Below are 22,124 nucleotides of genomic sequence, written 5' to 3'. Positions count from 1 at the left end.
AGTACTACAGGGATGTCCTCCGTCGCCTACGTCGTGATTTCAGACAAGAGAGGACATTATGGCTGCAACGACAGCCGAGCTAAACTCCATTTCGAAAGAGGCTTTCTCGGAATGCTTCCAACAGTGGCAGCACCACTGGGAGAAGTGTGTGGAGTCCCAAGGAGACTACTTTGAGGGTGATTAGGTTTCCAACGCTCCAGGTATGCCAGTTTTTATTCCCCGGCCAAAGGTCGGATACTTTTCTCACAGGCCTCGTATGTGGAATATTTTTAATTTTCACATCATAATACTACAATACCTTCTATTATGAATGTGGCCACTACTGATTTACCACCAGTACTTGCTACATGTACTTCTGTAGCCTCGGGCTCCATACTTTTTGTGAAGGTTTAGACCCTGATGTGTCGTGAGTTGTTTTTTTAACTATTTTGCAGTTAGTTGTGTCTCCAGAACCCTAACTAGATCTCCTGTTTCTGGGGGAATCTGGTCCTCATTAGAAGGATTTGGACAGCCTTTGTTGTGCTACCCCTCTAGATTTCACTCATCTTCTTTTGGATTTTTTAGACATGATTTCCTATTTATGTTACCTGTTATATCTCTTCCATCCACTTTCTTTCCCCTGAGCATTTTTTGGCAGAAGCACATAACATACCATTCTCTTTTCCATGTTGGTGCACTTATCTTCCTCAGCCTTATCCCTTCATACATGACTCCTTTCTTGTTGGGACCTCCTTGGCAGGGATGATCTCATGTCTTGCGTGCATCTAATTGTGTTCTATGTGAGACTACTGTCTTTCCTCTTTTTTATGCCTTGCCACCCTCCATCCTATTCACTGCTATTGCCAATTTTTTTGGTTTCTGCAGTGTGTTGCCAAATTGCTCTTCATTGTGTTTTTCAAATGCCAGTTTTGTTGATGAATCTCCTGTGGGTTCTGGCAGTGTGAGGCATGGTTAACCAGAATTGTTCACTTGTAGTGCCTATTCGCTGTAGACCTCTGGTTTCTCCATGTTCTAACATATAAACTGTTTCTTCAATTTTCTTCCTCTCCTTTATCTTCACAATTCATTTCCTTCCACCCTCCTCGGGATCCCATTTCTTGCCAGCATTTCTTGGAGGCAGTTCACAATGTTTTTACACAGTGAAGCTATTTCACGCTTCTCTATAGTTTTATTTCTGATTGTTCGTGGTTTCCAAGAAAACTGGAAATTGGTATCCTGACATTGATTTCTCCAATGTCAACCACTTAATCCTCCTTCTGCAATTCGTTATGGAGTCTTTCCTCACCCTTCATTGGTCATTCACTCCAGGTTTTTCGATAACCATGGTTGACATCTCTCCTGCATACATACGTTACCTTCAGTTCATTCACGTGAGTTGAGTGTTTCAGTTCTGTGCTCTACCTTTTAGTCTGGCAGTGGCACCATACATCTTCTATCGTGTGGTCAGGGCTTTTTCCAACCGTCTTCACACTCAAGGTTTGCAGTTCCATCATTATATAGATGAGTGGCTCTTTTTAGCCCTGTCCCAACAAGCTTCTCACTAACATACCAATTTCTTTCTATAGGAAGCAGCTCGTAAATGAATGCTTATCAAGCTGGAGAAGTCCTATCTCAACCCCACATAGTATGTTATTCATTTTGGGCATTTTTAAACATCTACCTCAACAAGGACCAGTCCTCTCCTCTTTGTCCAAGCTCTTAGTTTCCAAAGCCAAGTCTTTTCCTTGTCTACATTGTGTGAGGTTCTACCTCTTTTGGGGATCGTAGCTTCCATGGATGCCCTCATTCCCTGTTGTTGTGGACATAAGTGATGTCTTTAGTGGGGGTTGCTTAATCAGTGGAATTCTTTGGAGATTACCATCCTTCTCTAAGAGTTGACTTTGTCAGGTGACTCACCAGAGACCTCAGCTGGCATTCCTCTGCCTCCTCCCCATTCCCATTTGCACCTTTTTATCAGACGCCTCTCTTACAGGGTAAGTAACATATCTGAATTCTCAGGAGATCTCTGGCCTTTAGATGGTGGTTGAATCTTGCATACACATCATTCTTGGGAACTTCTTACAGTTAGTCAGACCTTGGATTATTTTCTACCTTTAGTAAGGGGGCCATCTAGTTATGATCCATTCTGATAAGTGGACACCCATTCCTTTTCACTTTGCTTTTGGACTTTGGGTCTCCTTTTCTGGGCCTAGTCTCAACAAGTTTGTCTTCTTGCTTGTCATGTTCCAGGTGTTCTTAATCTTGTAATGGATCGACTATCTGATCTTGACAAGATTCTACCTCCAGCCTCTTGCTCCTCAAGTATTTTGGTGGTTATGCTGTCTGTTTGATACTCCTATTCTGGATGCATTTGCCCACCACTTAATACTAAACTGCTCTTCTTCCTGTCTCAAGTTCTACATCCTCTAACTTTCATAATGGATGCTTTCAGTCAGGATTGGATCAATCTTTACCTTTATTATGCTTATCCTACTATCTGTCTTCTTCCTCGTGTTTTCTCCTTTATCCAAACTATTCCATTTCGAGTCCTTCTAATCACTCCATTCTGGCCTGCTCAACTGTGGTTTGTGATCCTGAACCTCCTTCAACTGTCCCCTCACATGCCTCTTCTGCTTTCCCACTTCCTTCTATGTCAAACTCAGTCTCCCAATTTCATCTCGCCATTACAACACTCCAAAATTTTGTCCAGTTCCTTGTGAGATAGTAAAGAGAGAGTCAGATATGCTAGGAAGGTGTGTTGCATTCTTGTTGGTGGAGGGTTTTCACATGCTCATTTGCATGCTACAGTGCAGCTATACCACAAAAAATTATGTGAGTGTAAGTGGGAGCATCAAGGCTAGTGGTGAGCGAAAATTATACATATAGAGGGCAGCATAAGTCGAGAAGCTATTGTGAGAGAGAGGTATCTATTGAAGTTCTCTAATGTGGTTCTGAGAAAGCTTCCTGCTTAATTTCAGTGGTGACGTGGGAGCTTTGGGAATTGAGACTCCTTCATGCACTGGACAGGTCCTCCCTCAGTTTTGCTCCCTGAGGTGTTGTGAACATTGATGAGGCTTTCACTGCAATCTAGCTCTGAGGACTGCCAAGACATCCTTTGGAGATTGGAGACTCTACTGTGTTGGAAGACATTGGCCAACCAATGCTTTGATCTGTCTCCCCTGCATTTGGTTGCCCTTCAAGACAAATTTAATACCAAGAAGGTCTTGGGATTTTGGATGTAGTGGTCCTGACAGAGGTCTGTCACATCTGGTGCCTCAGTCACACTGTTGTTAAACACATCTAATTGGATTCCACACAAGAGGCTCCTAATGTTGAGACATCCTCTTCAACTCTTGCTTTACTGCAGGAGTTGCTTCCATTGGTAACAGTGACTGAGCCACTTGCAGGCTCGATTCAACCAGTGTACAGATGTGATGATTTTTTGGTTATAGTGGTGAGGGATTGAACTCTGGGTGGATCCTAATCTGACTGGAGATGTCTGGTCCCCAGGAGACTTCAAAGCAGGCCTGAAAACTGACTTGGCAAGTAGACTAAAGAATGAAATACCATTAGCTTATTGAAAAACAAGAGAGCTGGATAATCAATAGTTTCATTTTAAATAGTAAAAGTCCAAGTTGAAATTCAACTGGTCAGAAGGTCAGATAAGTTTATAAGTTGGAAAAGGATCATAACTGTCCAGTTACAACCAAGTAATCAAAAGTTTACCATAGTAAAGTAACATTTATACAAGGTTCACATTTGGTTCCTTCTCCAATCACGCACAGGACATTTGTAACTAGTGCCAGTTAACTTCTCAGTCCACAAGCTTCATTGGGTCTGTACTTGACCAATATCTTAATAGCCATTCTGCCCTCTGTTGCCATTCTAATGACAACAGGCAACATCTTTATCCTTCAACCGAGATCCACTTCCTCCACTACCATTTGGTTGTTATGTAAACTATTTTCAGTGGGAAAAGAATCGGACCAAGACTGCACATCTTGTGCCTACATCCAAGATGACTTGGATTAGGTTATACAAATGTGTTTTTTTTTTTAAATAATTCACTAACAATTACATTGTCTTTTACTTAGGAGCATTCTTCCAGTTCCAAATTTAATACTAGCTTTGGTGCACTGTTTGTGACTGTTGTTTGACCCAATTTGCCAAAAGTTTGCTCAAATAAATTGACATACATCACTGGCAAGTCTGTTGTTGACATTTCATTGAGTCTAAATTGTTTGCATAAATCTCAACTAGCAGTCTCTGTTATGTTGGGAACCATGTATTTGCTTTCAGAAGCAACTCTAACTGAACTGATTGTTTATAATTTCAGAACCCTGGTATTTCATCCCCTCCTGGAGAGATAACTGCCTGAGCTAATGGACAGGAAATAGTTTACCTCAGGCAGGGGGTTGTAAGTACATTACACAGCACCAGGATATTAGACTGTTCAGATTAAACCACTGAAAATTACTTGTGTACATGAAAGGTTACTTTTATTTCTTTTTTCCACATAAGTTATTGTATTTAAGTGGTCCTGGACTCATCTAACTGACTTTGTGAATTCTCCCATAGTTCATCAGTTGCACAGTCATATCTGGTTGATAAGCTCTGCAGTATATTCATCTGCTGACACCAGAAATGAGGTCAGTGACAACTACCTTCGTTCTGTAAAGGATGGATTCTAGACATGGCTGGAGCATGTGTGCATGATTCACATTTAGTTCATCTCCTTTTGACAGAACAGAGTTCATGTGTACTGGCTGTAGTAGTTCTTTTGTTTGGAGTGCCTAATATACCATGAGATCTACTAGTGTTCTGACTGCTTTTGTATCGGCTAGGAACTCATCTCTCGCCTTTATTGATTGACTGGCACAAGAATCACCCAATCCTGAGAGTTTGACTGATCACTACAGTTTCTGGTGTAGGTTGTTTGTTACACTCTCCAAGGTTGGTGGCAAAGTGAGAATTGAACTTTTCTAGTTTTTTAGAGCTGTAGCAGTTGGCTCTCCTGTACCTATTGTGCTATCAGTCAAAATATATAGCCTTGTCTACGTTGCTGCTGAATAGTGACCCGAATCTTTCACAGCCAAAGCAGATGCTACACTTCTTCCTTCCAAGATGTTGTACTGGCAGAGGCATCAGTAACATAGGATGTGGTATATAAAGTACAGAATGACTAGTACAGCCCTGTCTTTTTGCTAGATATCAGTATGGTTGCATTGCAATGCCAGAATATATCAATGGTTGGTCAATCTTTAGCTGTGTTCCAACCTGCTATGGTGTTGGTCCCTTGATAAGATATGTCCAAGGTGAAGTCATTGCAGTTGCTACTACAAAATTCTTCCTCTGTTACAACCAATTTGAAATTGAAACCTTACTTTTTCTTGACAGAAACTGCTTCAGTTAGTGTGAGATTTCTCAACCTGGGTAGTCCCACATAATTAGATTTGGTAGCTTTTCCAAAAACTTGTCAATAATGATATCTTGGTGATCTGCTAAGGCCATTGCCAGGAAAATTTTACTGTGTAAATGGTGAAGATTGCCAAGCAATCCTCATGTTTTGACACACTAGAGCAAGGGTCTACCATTCATTACTGCTGGGATCCCCAAGAGTACCTAAAAGACTGTACCTATGATTCTGAAGACATCAAGGTCAAGTGAGATTTAGATTATTTTCTAAAGACTTTCATGCGGGTTAACGTTGTGGTAGGTGGACTCTGAGCAGGTTATGCAACATCTAGTTCTGAGTTTATATGAGCACTTAGAAGCAACTGTCAAAACTGCAAGACAGTAATTACTAAATTGCTCTGGAAGTTAACCCATCAAGTCGAGTACTAGGCTTGGTAGTAGATGCCACAAGAAGCTGGATTACTTATGCAGATGTCTTGTCCACTGGCTGTGCATGATCCCAGGTTCCTCTGTAATCCATTGTTGTCTCAGCGATATACCTCCCAGCCCTTAGAGGCTCACCACTACTCTATGTTCCATTTACTTTGCCATTCAGTGCCCACCATCTAAAAGCAGATGTTCATAAATGACATCTCTAGTCTTTTTGATATCCTTGGACAGATCTGATCAGAGTTGGAGTTGGGTTACTCTGACTGGCAAAGTCCAAGAGTGCTATATATACCATCCCATTTGGTCTCAGGCTTGCCTGATGCTACACCATTGCTACAATAATCAATTATTCATATTTCTCTAGCACTGAGGTCAGTCTTTAGGGGAAGAGCATAAACAGCTATTTTTGATGCACTAGACATTGGCGGCTCTTCTTACTGACTCATCTACTGCAATGACATAGAAGTAATGGATCTTTGAAACATCTACAGACATCCAACATTCAGGAGAGATCTCCTATTCCCCAAAACTCTTTGCCATAAATCCATTTAGCTGTTGAAAGTACTATTTCCATTTAAGAGCAACGGGATAGATCCTCAGAATAACACGAGATTTGATTAGGATATTCATTATTGAATAATACTGAATCTTTGATTAACTGGGTCATGAGAGTGTAATAAAGAGACTGGGCATAAAGTAAAATATTAAACAGGCAATCTTTATTAAGATACTAAACACAATCATGTGTGTGTGTGCGTGCATGTTTGCTTGCTTTGGATGCTGTATTGTTTCTCTTACTGTATCTGCCTTTAGGCCACATACTTTAAGATTGTGTACCACACTGTCTAATTATAATGATTCTCACTTTGTAAGTAATATTGCCTTTATCCAGAGGGACCAATAATAACCATGTGACTGGTTAGTTTCATTCAGACATAGTTGAGGCCATAACCTTGAAACACCGCATATTCTCTCAGTCAATACTTCTTATTTTCCCTACATTATTAACTCCTTCATACACTAGAAAAAACATTTATAATTGTCTAAAATGAACATGCTGCTACAATCAGGGTTCAACAACAACAACAAAAAACTTGTTCACAATAATAACACAAATTTATCACAAATTCAACTCTTACCAAAGCACAGTTAATAAACAAGTGCCTGGCCAGGACTTCACATCAATATTAATAAACAATTTATCATAAATATTAATAAGTCAATAATAATGGAATTGGGAAAAAGAAACAGAAAGAAAAAAACCTAATTCTCAAAAAATAAATATTATAAAAGTAAAGCAAATACAATATTCCAACAATACCTTTCAATATCAATAATGATAGTGACAAAGAGCAATAACTATCGTGACTTTTTCTCTTAGTGAAGCTTCTGACTGGGTAGTTATTCACAGAGTACAACCTCAAGATCATAAATTTACATACTCTTCTGCTACATTGATAGTATCTGTCACTACTGGGGAAGCTGGTGTCAATTTCGTCATTCACACAAATTTACTGAAAATACAAATCATTATGTAGAAGGTGAGTTAGTGTCTTAATGCAACTAAATATTCATAGATATACTAAATGGTAGAAGGAAATAATAAATGAATGATAAACACAACTATGATCATAGAAAAAGATAATATATATAATTTGCTATCTCGTACATTATCTCTATTTGGCCACACAAACTTCCAATACGGTACTTCTCTCTCTCGCAAGATTAGTTTTTCCAGTTTTGTGCTGCCCTCTGTATACAAACTTTTTTATAATGCCTGCTTCAAGCCTTCTGCACCCTCTATTGTAATCAAAGATTCCAACATGTCTCATGTAAATCATCATGTTTTATCTCTTCACCAATAACAGAGCACTATCATGTGAAGCATGTGACCCCCTCTATGCATCACTACCAAACCATTGCTTCTCATTTGCCAGGGCTTGAATTCAGATGTCTTTCTGTTTATTTGTTACTTCTTGAAGTGTTTTAACTTAATGTACTTTATTTCAAGAATTATTTCACTTTGTTTACTCGTGTTTTGATGCAAAAACTGTGCTTGTTTGTTTGGTATCAAACATGAGTTCTGAAGTTAACATTACCATTTAGGGTACATTTCATTCGTCTGATGTCATATTTCAGGCCACAGTTGCAGGCAACTTGTTAGGGGATTTACTGGCCTTTATTCACAGGACAATTGAGCATTATATGGGACAACCTTTGTCTCCTGCTGTTTCCCCTCTTCCTCCTGAGCCTTTCAAGCCTGGCCAGGCTGACGAGGATTTTGATTGTCCCCCCCAAACAGAGTTTGGCATGACTTCCCACACCCTACTTGAGGATTCTGTTTGCCTCTTGTTGGCTTATTCAGATTTTATTTCTCAGGTATGTGATGTTTTGTCTGTTGCTCCTATTTCTTATGACCCATGTCCTTCTCTATTACATGATTTTGCCTCCCAACCTTATTTAGTTTTCCTCATCCCCTGATATTTGAGTTCAAACAGAGCATTTTGCCTCCCAGTTAGGTGACAGCATTAGTATGCTTCATACCCCATGGGCTTTGGATCAGTCCGACCTCGTTTATCATAGGGCAGTCTGTCCATATTTGGACCAACAATTGTTGGGTTTAGTTTTGCATGTGTGTGGGGTGGGACCTAAATTTCCTATTCATCTTACCAATGCCCAGTATTCCCACCTCTGTCTTACCCTGATGACTCTTTTGTGGTACCTCTCTTCAATCCATCTTCTGTCTAAGGCTCCTCACAGGAACCCTGAAGGGTTTTTCTGGGGATGTCTTCTCTCTCTTCACTTCCACATTGGCTTGCCTGGCATCTTTGTTGCCGGCCCTGGAAATGTGGTTTATTTGTGTTTGGGACCTTTTAGATCATGATGCCATATTGTCACGAACCAGGCTCCTTATCTACAGTACCTTCATATGGTCCCTTTTTTGAGACATTTCATGTTTGACCTGATTCTGAAGTCTTTGGAGTCAAGGGTAGCTTTGGTCCAACAATAATTCACCCTTTCTCATCTGATGGCCCATTTGTTCCAGTTGGAGCCAAGCATGGCACAGATTCCTGTTTTTTGACCCTTCCCTTCCCAGCCCTTGCCTATTCCTCCTTCCCTTGGTGCCACTGTTTGTTATTTGTCATGATGATGCATGGTATGCCAACAACAGTTCTGATGACTACCTGGTGGGTTCAGATCCAGTGGTAGCTCGTCTGGTGACCTTCGTTCATCGGTGGAGTCCTTTCATTTCTGATGTTTGGGTTCACAGAGTTTTCTCAGAGGGATTCGTCATACCTTTTCTTACCCTTCCTCCCTTGTCCTGCATACCTGTTTCCTTTCCTCCTTGGAATCCCTTGTCATGCCAGCATCTGTCCGAGGCAGTGCAAGACCTTGCACAACATACTCGAACCTGCTCCCCCATGGTTCAGGGATCTTACTCCCACCTATAATTAGTTCCCCAAAAGATGGGACTGGAGGCTGCTCATTGATCTGTCCCATCTAAGTCTTTGGATGACCAAGATGGCTGTCTCCAATGCTTATCTGCATATTTCCATATTGAAGCACTTTCGTCCTATCTTCAATTTGTCCATTGTGGGGTTGTGTACCAATTTTGCGCTGTTTCCTTCACGCTGGCTTCGGTGCCATATGTTTTCTATTGGGTGGTGCGAACCTTTCCCCTACATCTTCATACACTGTGGTTGTGCTTTCACTTTTACATGTCTTATTGCTCATTCTGAACAGCAGTTGGCCTATCATACTTGACAGCTCCTTTTCAAAGCTGCTTGGATGGGCTAGTTGATCAAATTGGAGAAGTCCTTCCTTCATCCTACCCAGTACCTCAGTCATCTGGATGTTTTCTTCAATGGTCATCTCAGTCAGGCCCAACATTCTTCTCTCTGGCTATATTTTATGGAACTGGTCTTTTGGAATTCCCTGTTTGCTCACGAGGTTCTACCAGTTTTGGGGATGTGGTCTTTTACAACTCCTCTCATACCCCTTGGCCAGGCTCATATGTGATCCCTTCAATGGGATTCAGTCCTCCATGACCAATGCAACCTTGCTCAGGATCCCTTGGATGCTCCTATAACCCTTTCTTTCTACATTGTGGATGATCTCCAATGGTGGTTAGGCAAGACTCATACATTGATGGGTTTCCCACTTCCTCCTCTGCAGCCAGATTTACATCTGTTCACAGATGCATCCCTTTTGGGCTGGGGTGCATGGGTTGATCACCAGGAGGCTTTGGGTCATTAGTATGTCATGGAACATTCTCTTCATATCAACATCCTTGCTGTTCATCTGTCTTTGGGTCACTTTCTTCCCATCTCCAGAGATCATCTGGTCATGATCTATTCTGACAATTCAACAGTGGTGGCTCATATCAAGCACCAAGTTGATACCCAGTCAAGATCCATGTTTTCTAACATTGGATTTTCTCTTTTGAACCCATGATCATCACATTTGTTTGATGGCATGCCACATACTGGGTGCTTTCAACCTAGTGGCGGATCATTTTTCCCAACCTGACTGGGTTTACCCAAAGGAGCGGGTCCCTTCATCCCCTTGTTTTTCAGTGGCTTTGCAATTGGTGGGGTATTTCTCATATTGATGCATTTGCTACCAACCTCAATCACCTTTGTTTTGGTCCCTGGTTCCCTATCCTCCGGCTTTGACTAAAGATTCCTTCAGCCAGGATTAACATGGTACTTCATTCCCTTACTTTACCTCCATTTGAGCCCATTGCATTGTGCTCTTTCTTTCACCTGTCCCTTAAGGTGTATTTCTTTTTCCTCTTGGCCTACAGGTGGCATCAGTTGGATCTGTTCACTATGAATGTCACTCACACACTGTACCACCAAACCTATCTTTAACTTTATCCAGATCATTTCTTCCTTCCTAAGACATCGGTGGCTCGCGAGTGTTACTCCTCCTTTTTGTCCAATTCCCTTCTCTCTAATTCTCATCTCTACCTTTGTCCAAATCCAGATATACTTTGTGTCTGGTGCATTCCTTTCATTGTTGTATTGCCCACATGGGTTCCTTCAGGGTTCTCATTCCCATCACTTTATCCCATTTAATCCAGTTGGCTTATTCCTTTGTCCCCTTCCCAACGTGATTTGTACCATGTTACCCTCCCATCAAATACAATATTTCACCTTTTCTTCTTATCTTCATCAGCCTTTGGTGGAGATTCTGCAGTCAGGCATGTGGACCACCCCTCAGACGTACATTTCCCATTACCTACATCATGTCATGGCTTCTGGTTCCTCAGGGTATTGCCTACCACCTGTAGCTATACTTCAGACTTTCGTGCATCTATGACACTAGGTAAGTCTTTATTAATGCTTTAATTTCTTTCAGGGGCCCTTGGATCCCACTCTGTGGCGAGTGGTGCATGACCAAGTATTCTTTACATACACAAACAAATCCACACTGTACGTCATGTTGATTCACATGCTATTTCCATGGCACTGCACGCTTACCTTCGAAATGAGGTGTTTCACAAGATCACTGGATGGTCAACAACCTCATGATATTTTCTTCACAAATAGGCCCATCCAGGACCATACTACCTATGGATGGCATAGGTAAAGCAGAAGGGGATAGCTGGCCACCCCTGCCATGTCTACATTGACTAACTCGGTATGGTCTGCTTTTTATAATAGGGTTTCGTGATCATCCATTGCACTGTTCGGATGTAGCCATTCCTCTGGACTCTTCAATGCTCTTTCCTTTCCTTTCTTCCAGTGGAATATGGGAGTCCTTACCACTTGCCAGTTCCAAGCTGCTGGGGTAGATAACCATGGAGGTATTCTGCTGGATGGGTTTCACGTAGATAGCTATAACCATTCGGTTTAGATTAGGGTGGTGATTTGCTGGTGTAGAAGACGTTAGATCCAGACATCCATTGGATTGAGTGACATGTACCACAGAGTGAGACGTCTAAATGTAGTTCACTCCTTCAATTGGTTGCCCTCATCTCATTCTCGCGTTGATGTTGGTACCTTGTGGGATGGTTTTGGATATCGAGTGAACCAGTCAACTTAATTCCTCACACAAATTTGGGGTAGTCCATCTTCTTCCCTCTATTCTTTCTTCTCTGTAGTGAGTCACAGAGGGTACTCCTTCTCCCGCACTCTCTCTTGCGATGGGGATGTTATTGACCTTTGGACATTTCGGACCAGTCTCATGGTTGTGGGATTTGATGGACTTCCCTCGTATACCAGATGACACATTCCCGGATCCTTGGCTCAATGCTAATCCTGTGTCGTTCCCTGGAGTCGGTGTTTTCCTAACATCCATGATTTTGTGTCTTCAGGTGAAGCCGGTATTATGATCCTCATCCTACCATCTCATGGATGTCAGTACCCACGAGGAGGCTTTAGATGTAGTTGACTTACCAAATATGGTCTGCTGTGCTCTAGCCATTCTACACTATGGGACACATCCTCTATTACCCACTTCTGTGGGATTGAGTTTCTATATTTATTCAGTTGCAATCACTTTCCTGACTCATCCTCTCCCACTTGTAAATGCTCCCTTCCTTATCTGCCATGTTTGTTCCTAGCAGTTCATGGCAAGGAGATACCTGGTTTAGAAGTGGTGCTGTGCCCCTTCTCAGATCATCTGATCTGTTTCTCTCATCTACAGAAGTATCCTTCAGATGCTTTTGGGGGTGAAGATTATGTCTGTTTTTCCCTCACACTGGTCTCTCCTTTTCAGTGTAGGATTCTAGCTAATCTTGTGAGAGGAGGGAAGTTATAATTTTCCTATACTGAAAATGTATTTCCGATACATACTTCCCTCCCTTCACAAGATTAGCTGTTCCACATTTCCCACCCTCCTACCCACAATCTACTGGTGCTTACGTCTCCTGCCAAACTTTGAAGTGATGGTTCGGTAGTGGTGCATAGAGGGAGTCACATGCATCATGTGCTCTCCTATTGGTGGAGAGATGATGCATGATGATTTACATGAGAGATATGTTAGAATCTTTGATTCCAATGGGGGGTACAGAAGGTTTGTGGCATGCATTATAAAACATTTGTGTAAACACTAGTGTATTTCTCACCTCCAAAGCTCTAAGCTTAAGGCATTTCGCCTTTACGGCTTCATCAATTGTATGTACTGACGCCGATGAAGCTGCAAAGGCAAAATGCTGGTTAAAATAAAACCTTCTTTTATAATTATCTGGAATATAAAGGTCGTTTTTCTCTAAACTTTTTATCAATCTGTATAAATCCCTCCAGTAATGAACTACAAATTTTGAAAGCTTCTCTGTATTTTATATATATATTGCCAACATATAATTGTTCTGTTATTGTAGAAATGTTGACTATTTGTTTTCCAGTGTATGTTGTGTGGGAAACAAGCTAAAAACGTTTGTTCAGCCTGTTCCAAAGTCTCGTATTGCGGAGAAGCTTGTGCCGTGAGTATTTTTTCTATTGTATTAGTATTATTATGTCAAATAAATAGTTATTTGCTAAAGACATGTAATAAAATAAAATAAATTCCTTGATTCTTATTTAGTTATATGCATTACAATTTATATTATACACTCTTCATGGCCAAATCTACATTAAAAAATAAATAAAACCAAGTTATTGTAAAAAATATCTAGGCTTTTGTGAAAAATGTTTTTTTCTGCTCATCATTAACCCTAAAAATCCTCAATAATTTTGTTTTATTGGTACATATAAATCATGGTGTATCACTTATGAAAAGCCAAAAAGTGGCTTAGTATAGAGCTTGTTGATTAATTGACGTACTCAATTACACATGAGCATCGGTTACGTTTATTTATTATTGTCGTGTAAAATAATCAGTTAATTGATATCCCGTTAATTATGTTACGTAAATAATGAACTTGCATTTTCAATTTTTTCGACAACTGACTAATCAAAACTGTGATTGAACTTATTAATGTCGCATAAATAATTAATCTGTAAATGTTTCTGATTATTACTGATTTTGATTGTTCCAACTATTCAGTAATTGAAATATTTCCATTATGATTTCTCATTATTATTTTATTCAATTAATTAAAGCTTGTTCACCATGATTAGAGTCACAGCTGACAAAAATAACAACTAATCAAGGTTAGGGTTTCCGATAACTGCTATTTTCAACTATCCAAGTAACTGAAATATTGCTATTATGTTTCTTTGTTGCTAAGCCCAAAGCTACAAAACGGACTATACAATTAGTAGCTGTATAAGGTTTTTTTAATCAACTCAAGTGAGAATAATTTGATTGTTTTTGTTAGCCATCTCATTAAAATAATTGACTGCGATCAGTTAATGAGCTGGACGATTAATTGATTAGCAAAATCAAAGAATCGCCCATCTCTATGTGGGTAGTAATGCTTCTCTTTGAGAGTTTCTTTCTGTACTGTTTTTTTTTATGTTTCTACTGTTCAATTTGACTCCTAAATGAAAAGCATTATTAAGAAATTATACTTTTTTGTGAAAGTTTGATTAATTTTGTTGTGAGATGCTTTAAAGCTCAAAATTGGTTTCAATTTGGTTTATTGCTTGCTGAAACTCCAAGGAACACTGGGACTTATAAATGTCACACACTTATGCAGGTTCTGTGATACAAGTTGCACAGTTTTTCACTGTTTTTATAATTGGTGACTGTAGTGCCTTGAAATATGCTTTAATAAAATCTTTATAGGATATTGTGGTTTAGGTGACTAGATGACCACAATAATCATGGAACTAGAACTGTTTCATCATAAGATTACTTCTGGTTATATATCAAAAACTCTTTCAGCAAATTCTGATGAGCTTAATTCTGTAGAAACCCTTTCGGTTGAAACAAGAAAATAAGCTTTCCAATAGACATTACAATAGAAGCATTTGTTTCAACAATTCCACAATATTCTGACTGAATTGGACTGATTTTTTTTCTCTAACAGATGGCTCTGTCTAACAGTGGCTATTGAAAACCAAATGCTCATTTGTCCATTGTCATAAAATATTGCTTACATATTTCTAATGAGTGTCTTTGTAACCCTTAAGTTAATTTTATGTGCATGTGAAGGTATATTGTGGTGCTACAGAAAACAAGAGACGAACTTTTCTATAACAAGAAAATATTAGAATAATAATGAGTAGTGAATGATGTTCAGGTGGTGCTTAATCCTTTTGTATGTGACTAATATGATGTACATGATGTAGGTCCCTTTAGAACTAAATCTATCTTAAGATTTTTATCTGTGTAGTTTTTTTATATTTTCAGAAGATGTACTGGACAATGAAACACTTCCAAGAATGTGAACGTTTACAAAGCTGATCAAAAAGTGTTTGGTCTTGATGAAGTAGACATGTGGCCCTGTTCGTAAACCAGAATGGCTAAATGATTTGCCTCTGCAGACTCGGGTACTGTTATGTTTCTTTGAGATATGGATTTTAAGAATGTGGTTTCCATCTACCAGGTGGTGTTTACCTCAACAGTGCAAATAGAAAGGAAACTCGGAGAAGTTCTGGAAGACCTGCAGGTTGAGATTGTTGAATTGTGATTTACTAGACTTGTTTGATTTGCACAAATATATACGTCTTAAAGAATGTTACATAAAACTGGTGCTACAACTTTACTACCTGAAATTAGTACTGTTACCTATATCCTTCAATTTTTTCAGAAGGAGAAGGCTTGTGTACTCTTTTAAAAAAAAAAAAAAATGTCCATGCTTCAACAGCTGTAAATATGTAAAATGTTTGAAGACTACTGTACTTCATAGACTTAAAACTACATTGATGGAAATGTAGTTATTGTATTACAGGAAGAATAACTTCAAAAAAGTAAATGTGCATACACCGTTAATAACTCATAAATGTAAATACCGACATGTTATTAATATACCAAAATACCAGTGTATTTAATGCTGCTTGTAAATATTTAAGAACTTTCTTTGATATATTGTTTAAGCAGAGTATTTGTGATGAAATTTGTTTAAATGGATGGCAACTGCCTGTTGTAGATGGCTGCTGTCTGTTCAAAAACTTTTGTTATTAATAATGAAGTATGAAGCCTAACGTTATTAGATCTAGGTTTACATTTCCATTTTTTTTAATGCATTAATATTTCTTGTATTAATTTAAGTATTTCAAGTTAACAGTGGAAAACTTCAAGTTCTCCCCAAATTAGCATAATGTTACAAAAAAATAAAATGTATTTCTTGTACTTTGAAGGTCGTAGCAATAGTTGGTATGTGACATTTATAAAAAAGTAAAAATTGTTTTATAACTGGACTTGTGTATATTGAGCAATAGGAAAACAGGATGTAAGGAATTAATTTTTTTTTCATTAGACCTGAAGATATTTTCTCAAGGTCATACTAATCAATTCTTTTTTCCATTGATGTTTACTTTCCAGTGATTTTACTAACAATATATATATATATATCATTTATTGTTATAACCGCTGCCTTTGATGCAAAATTAGCATCCAAGAGAAACTCAAAACACCTGATGTTCATAGCAGACTAACTATGCAGGATACTGTGATAGCTGCAAAGTTTTCCATCTGTCGTGCGGTTTGTCAGTTTTTGCCGTTTAGATCTGTTGAATAAAGGTAGCTTTCACATCATCGCTTCTTGTTATATTCATGTCCACGGGAATGTGGTCTTTTTTTAAATGCTCAGAGACTGTTTGCAAAACTGGTTTTTGTTTTGGTTCTGCTGTGTACTTAGGGTATCCTGCCAGTTTATATGGTCTTTACTGATGGAGGAATGTAGGCTTAGCTGTAGGTTAACAGTTTTGCATTGTTTTGAATACCGCTGCATCTGTATGTGTTATCACGAACATCACTACTCGTTAAACACGCCATTCATTTTATAGAACTATAAGGCATGAAAAGGATAACTATGATAAACCAAGCTAAGTTATTTGAACTTGATGATGAGGAACCCACTTTTTTAGAAAATAAGATCTGGAGATGGCCTTAATGGGTAATGAAAGAAAATTTATTAAAAATATACAATATTTCAACATACTCTTGTAGAAATGTACATTTATAGTAAGGTTTCTTTCATTATCCATTCAAGCTGTCTCCAAACTTTATTATCAAGCTAAGTTATGTTTGGCTGATATAAAGGCATGATGCAGTAACCGTTATTATTTGAGTTGTAAAAATAATGTTATAAGTAATCTGCGCAGGTTACATTTTACATACACCTATCTTTCACACATTAAGTTAAAATCTAGCTGGGTAATGATAAATAAATTCTGTTGCTTAGTTGAAGTTTAAATATATAACTTTTCAAAATTACAGAAACATAATTGTAACTATGATATTTAAAACATATCTGTTCTACATGTGTGATAATTGATGCTGTGCATTTAGAAGTATATAAAAATTAACCTAACATAAAAAAATATATCAATATATATATATATCAATTTGTTTTCTAATTCAAAGTTAAACCTTGAAAATGTCAAATTGAGGGAGACTTTTTATACAAAGACTTAATCAGGTGCTGAAGTTTTACACTTTTAATACCAAATAAACAATTCTATATGAGCAAAATATTTTTTTAGATGTGTGTGTGCGTGTGTGTATATACTTTGTTTTTGTAGCCGTATATTATTTACTTCTTTCTGTTAGATGTCTGTGATTATTTATTTTGACTGTAAGGAATGCTTTATATGTATGTGCATCATTACAGGTTAAACAGGTGCAAGTATATTTCACCGAGGTTTTTTCGCCCTCCCAAAACTGTTTCTAATTCAACTTTTCTAGTAAAGTTTGCTCAAACCCTTGAAAAGATAGTTAAACTTAATTACTAGGTAAAAACAAATTCACCAAAAAAATGTAAAAAAGTCGTATTGAAGTTTGCTGACCATTTTCCATCAATGAATACAAAGTGAGGCAAAACTGTGTTTTGAAAATTTTAGGTTCTGCTAAAAATGGAGCATCAGGTTATTTTGGGATAAAATTTGATGCCATATGACATATTAAGTTTGCTTAATTTTTCTTTATAATTTCAAATTTCCACATAAGAAATTAATCAGTGTTTTTCTTTAATTAAAAGTACAAAACATTATATGGAAGTTTACAGAGAATTTTTAAAGATTAATGTTGGTTTAAAATTAGCTCAACAATAAGATGAAACTGATAAGTTTAATTGAAAAACACAATTTAATATTGTGGATGATTGGTGGGTGGAAATCTCATATATAGTAGCTTTTTGTTTGTTACTGATAAAACTGTTACTGTTAAGATGTATGAAATACTTCCCTTTTGTAAAAAAAAAAAAAATGTTGGTGTGATGAATCAGAAATGGTAAAAAATTGTATAATAAAACAAGAGCCCCTTAACTCATGTTAGTGTAGTTGTTTTATAACTTTATGCCCACTTGTACTCTGTTATTTAGCTTTTACGTTTGTTTTTGTACATGTAGAAGTGGATGATTTTACTTTAAGATGATTATTTGAGGTCATTAAGAAGTAAAGTTTGTCAATTTATGTTAGTTAAATGCAAATAATGATCATTTAAATATCAGATAGATGTGACCTCTTACAATTGGTAAATACTTAAGAAATGTAATTGAGTATAATGACTTTTGTTGTATAATTGACTTTTTATATATATATAATTTCACTTTTTACATAAATGGGCTTATACATTTTTCATTTTATGTTTCCTAGTGTGGCTTAAGTGGCTTTGGACCCTAGTCAGATGGTCACAAATTCAAGGCTTGTATGTGTCATGACGTGTTCTTGAGCAAGACACTTTACCCCCAATTGTTTCTGTCTACCCAGCTGCGTGATGGATACTAGCTTTCAGCTGGGGGTTAACCTGCTATAGATAGGCACCCCTCCAGGGGGAAATGTGTCACCATTCTCATCCACTTGTGCCAATTAAGCCAAAGTCGGCATAAGATCATGTGTGCCATCTTGGCATGGGAGGAGCTTGAATTTTGATATTTTATCACTAATTTAGTCTCTCTTTCTTTACACATTTATGAACATATTTTTAATACTTAATTGTTTTAAAACACAGTAGATAAATTATTAGTTTCAATGATTTCTTCAGTTATATATGTTCCAAATCTAGTTCTTGTTACTTATTGAAAATTCATTGAGTTCCCATCATCCTTTGTCATTATACACAGTTATATGTTGTGTTGTGAATGAAGTTCTGTTTGAATTAATTCAGCCTTCATATATAGGGATCTAAGCGTTTAATTTCAGCAAGGTACCCGTGTTTTTATTAAGAGTTTTCTCTGTTTACGTATCTAAGGGATAAGAAGCAAAACCATGACAACATTACTAGAATACACAACTGTGCTTATCATCCCGATGTTATAAAAACTGGTCATTAACAGTGTGTTTATACGCTGTGTTAGCGAAGTCAAAAGACTAGGCTGTAGCATTAGGGATTTGCATCAAGTCTCGTGAAAGTTGTAATAGTAACGTTAGGTAGTTTCAGAAGAGTCTTGAAGATAGAATTCCTTACTCCAAAAAGTGTGTAATCTGTTAAGAAGGAAGTAGGTATGTTTGTTGAAATGTAGTAACCTCTTGTGTATTTATATATATTTTTTTTCGTCTTTTTTAGCATAGTAACTGTTTGTAAATTTTATAAAGGGATGTTTAATAACAATTTTTTTTTACTTTTACGAAAACTTTTGTAGTTAGAGTTGTCTTCTAAACCAATATCATTGTTTACCACAAGAGTGAATAACTTTTAGATTTCTTTGTAAAAGTTCTCACCAAAGCCTGTGTTATTGTCAAATGTTGGCTGACTTTGGAATTAACACACAAACTACGGTTTTCAAATCAGTTAATATAATATTAGGATGTAATATAACTCATTTTGGAAAACTTTTTAAAAGTTGTTTTTGATAACGTACACGATTTACTTCAAACCAAAACAAACTGTATAATCATATTCTTAGGCTACGTGATAGAACTTGGCCTGAACAGATACTGACCGTTTGAGAATAGTACTTTAGTCGATATTTCATATTTTAATAAAATGTTTACATAAAACTCTCTTTCAGTAATAGGGTTCTACATTTGCCTTAAGAGTAATTAATATACAAAGTGTGTGAAATAAAATAAGGTTCATTATAAAATTCATCATTCATTTAGATAATGTAAGTTTAGTAATAAATTAATCCCAATGAACTTGATGTCAAAATGGCAGGGATATACAAGTCTTAACATCTCTTAAGATAACGAAAAACGTCAAAATATTAGTATACAGTTCATCGCCGTACTTATTAGACCTCGCTACTTTAGGATCTATGAAACGCGATACTTTTACAGTAATGTATATTTTTAGAACAAGCACGACGACGTTTCGATCACTGCTGTGATTATTCCAAGTAAACAAGTTTTAACAGTAAAGAATGTTTAGGTATTTAAATCAAAATTTAAAAATCTAACTTATTTAAATTCTAGAGTTCCTGGTGGTTACTTACCTATGTACATATCAATCCGAGTGAATATTGCAGATTATTTATCTATGGTTGAATAAAAAGTTTAATTTTTTTTATCGTGTAGTTATTTTTATTTTCCACTGTGAATTGTTTATGCGCAAAAAAACGTCATCTACATATGGATTTCTCATGACAAGTACGAATCTGTATTGAAGGCAAATAAATGTGGCTAGTTGTAAAAGTTCGATTAGGTGTTCCTGTTTTATATTGTTTATATTTTTGGGGTCTTGGGAATAATTTCTACGCTAAGTTGTATTGCCTTATATCAAGGGGTTTCAGGGAATAAATTTACGACATCAAAGCTAAACACTTAACATAGTTTATATAATAACGTCATTATGTGTAGCTTTGATTTTCCCACACATTCCTAATGTTATGCAAAAAATTTGCATAACATATTCTATATATTTATTTATTTATCCACTTTTTTGTTTCACCATACATAAATAATCTGTAAAATTCACGCGGATTGATATGTACATGGATAAGTAACCGTTATCGATTCTAGAAGTTAAATAAACTGTTAGATTGTTGAATTTTGATCTAAATACTAAAACGTTATTTACTTTTAAAACTTGTGTACTTTTGAGCATGATCACACCATTGATCGAAACGTTGTGCCTGTTCTAAAAATAAATCTTACTTACTGTAAAAACTGCAACATTATTTTTTAAAAACTCAATCAGTAAGTATTACATGAATTGTTAACAGACTATTGAATCAGCACTATGAAACCATAATGAATTAAATATCGTATTACCGTTATCGGCTATGACAATAAGTTGACAACATGAAGCGATAACGGTAATGCGATACATATAAACATCTTACAGGGATATTTAAAATGAGATGAAAAATATCACAGAAATGGAATTATATTTATTGTGAACTAAACATAATACGCGAATGACCAATTATATTAACAGATTTATTCTATAAATATTCCTTCTTAAATAGAAATAGTGTTTCAACTTGTCATCGTTGTTATATAAAACATTTAAGTATTATAAAATTGACTTAGAGACGTCGCGATTCGTAAATGGAACTTCCGCTATCTTTGCAAGATTTCTTGCTGAACGTTCAAAATACCAAATACAATTTCATTTAATTCTGCGCATGTGTATTTGTTGTAAGTTGTACGATCTGACAAAGAGCGCTAGCTCGAAACTTCATCCTCTTAAAATAAAAAAAAAACTTGACAATTGTTTAAACCGTCGGGGGGGGGCAATCGTTCCCCCCATGGAAAATTTAGAAACAATTCTTTATTTACTTAGCATATGTAAATGAATTTTTTTATTCACTTCACAATTTTACACTATTTATCCCCTGAAAATTTCTGCGGACGCCCATTGTTTAACCCATTCTTTAGTTGGGCCATCTTTGCAATATATCTTTTTTTCAATGGAAGGAATTTGGTTGTGAAAGAGATTCGGTTCTTCGTAACTTTGTAAGACAAACTTCTCCTGCAGGTTGAAATCTGTGTAATTCTTAACTGATACTGTGGTTCAGCTTGGAAAGGACAAAAGTTGCAACTATACCATGGGCAATTTATACGGTTATTTTGCCCTCTTATCAGTTGTATTTGTACTCACAGCGGAAATGACTAAACAAAAATTAAATCTCGTTACATTTACTCTTTTAAGCTTTCTACCATGATAATTTCTGATTTTTGACGCTGGCCACAGGTCAGGTAAGCATGGTAGGAATTTAGGTTAGAAATGTATTTCATTATCCGAAGGGGAATGAAATATAACCAGGGGCGGGACGTTTATTATATCAATTCCAACTATGTAAATAACTTTCAGGATCTAATAATGGCTGGAGACGGCTTGAATGGGTAATGAAGAAAAAC

The 22,124-nt window shown here is 37.0% G+C and overlaps 1 protein-coding gene across 3 annotated transcripts in view; it reads left to right on the top strand.

Annotated features, from left to right (window-relative positions):
* Window positions 1–16,416, top strand: part of LOC106467831 — a 44,295-nt gene extending 27,879 nt beyond the window's left edge. For 2 of the 3 annotated variants that reach the window (XM_013928210.2, XM_013928211.2), the window contains exons 3-4: window positions 13,178–13,255; window positions 15,070–16,416. In XM_013928210.2, coding sequence (XP_013783664.1) covers window positions 13,178–13,255; window positions 15,070–15,123 — 132 coding nt within the window. In that variant the 3' untranslated portion in view covers window positions 15,124–16,416. Of the gene's footprint in view, window positions 1–13,177; window positions 13,256–15,069 lie in introns of those variants that run through there. The other variant, XR_002612486.1, reaches the window with a different exon arrangement.
* The last annotated feature ends 5,708 nt before the right edge of the window (window positions 16,417–22,124 follow it).

Source organism: Limulus polyphemus, unplaced genomic scaffold, assembly GCF_000517525.1.
Source record: "Limulus polyphemus unplaced genomic scaffold, Limulus_polyphemus-2.1.2 Scaffold2759, whole genome shotgun sequence".
NCBI classification, from domain to species: Eukaryota; Metazoa; Arthropoda; class Merostomata; order Xiphosura; family Limulidae; genus Limulus; species Limulus polyphemus.
The sequence above is the reverse complement of the archived record's forward strand: the minus strand, read 5'-3'. Positions and strand labels throughout refer to the sequence as shown.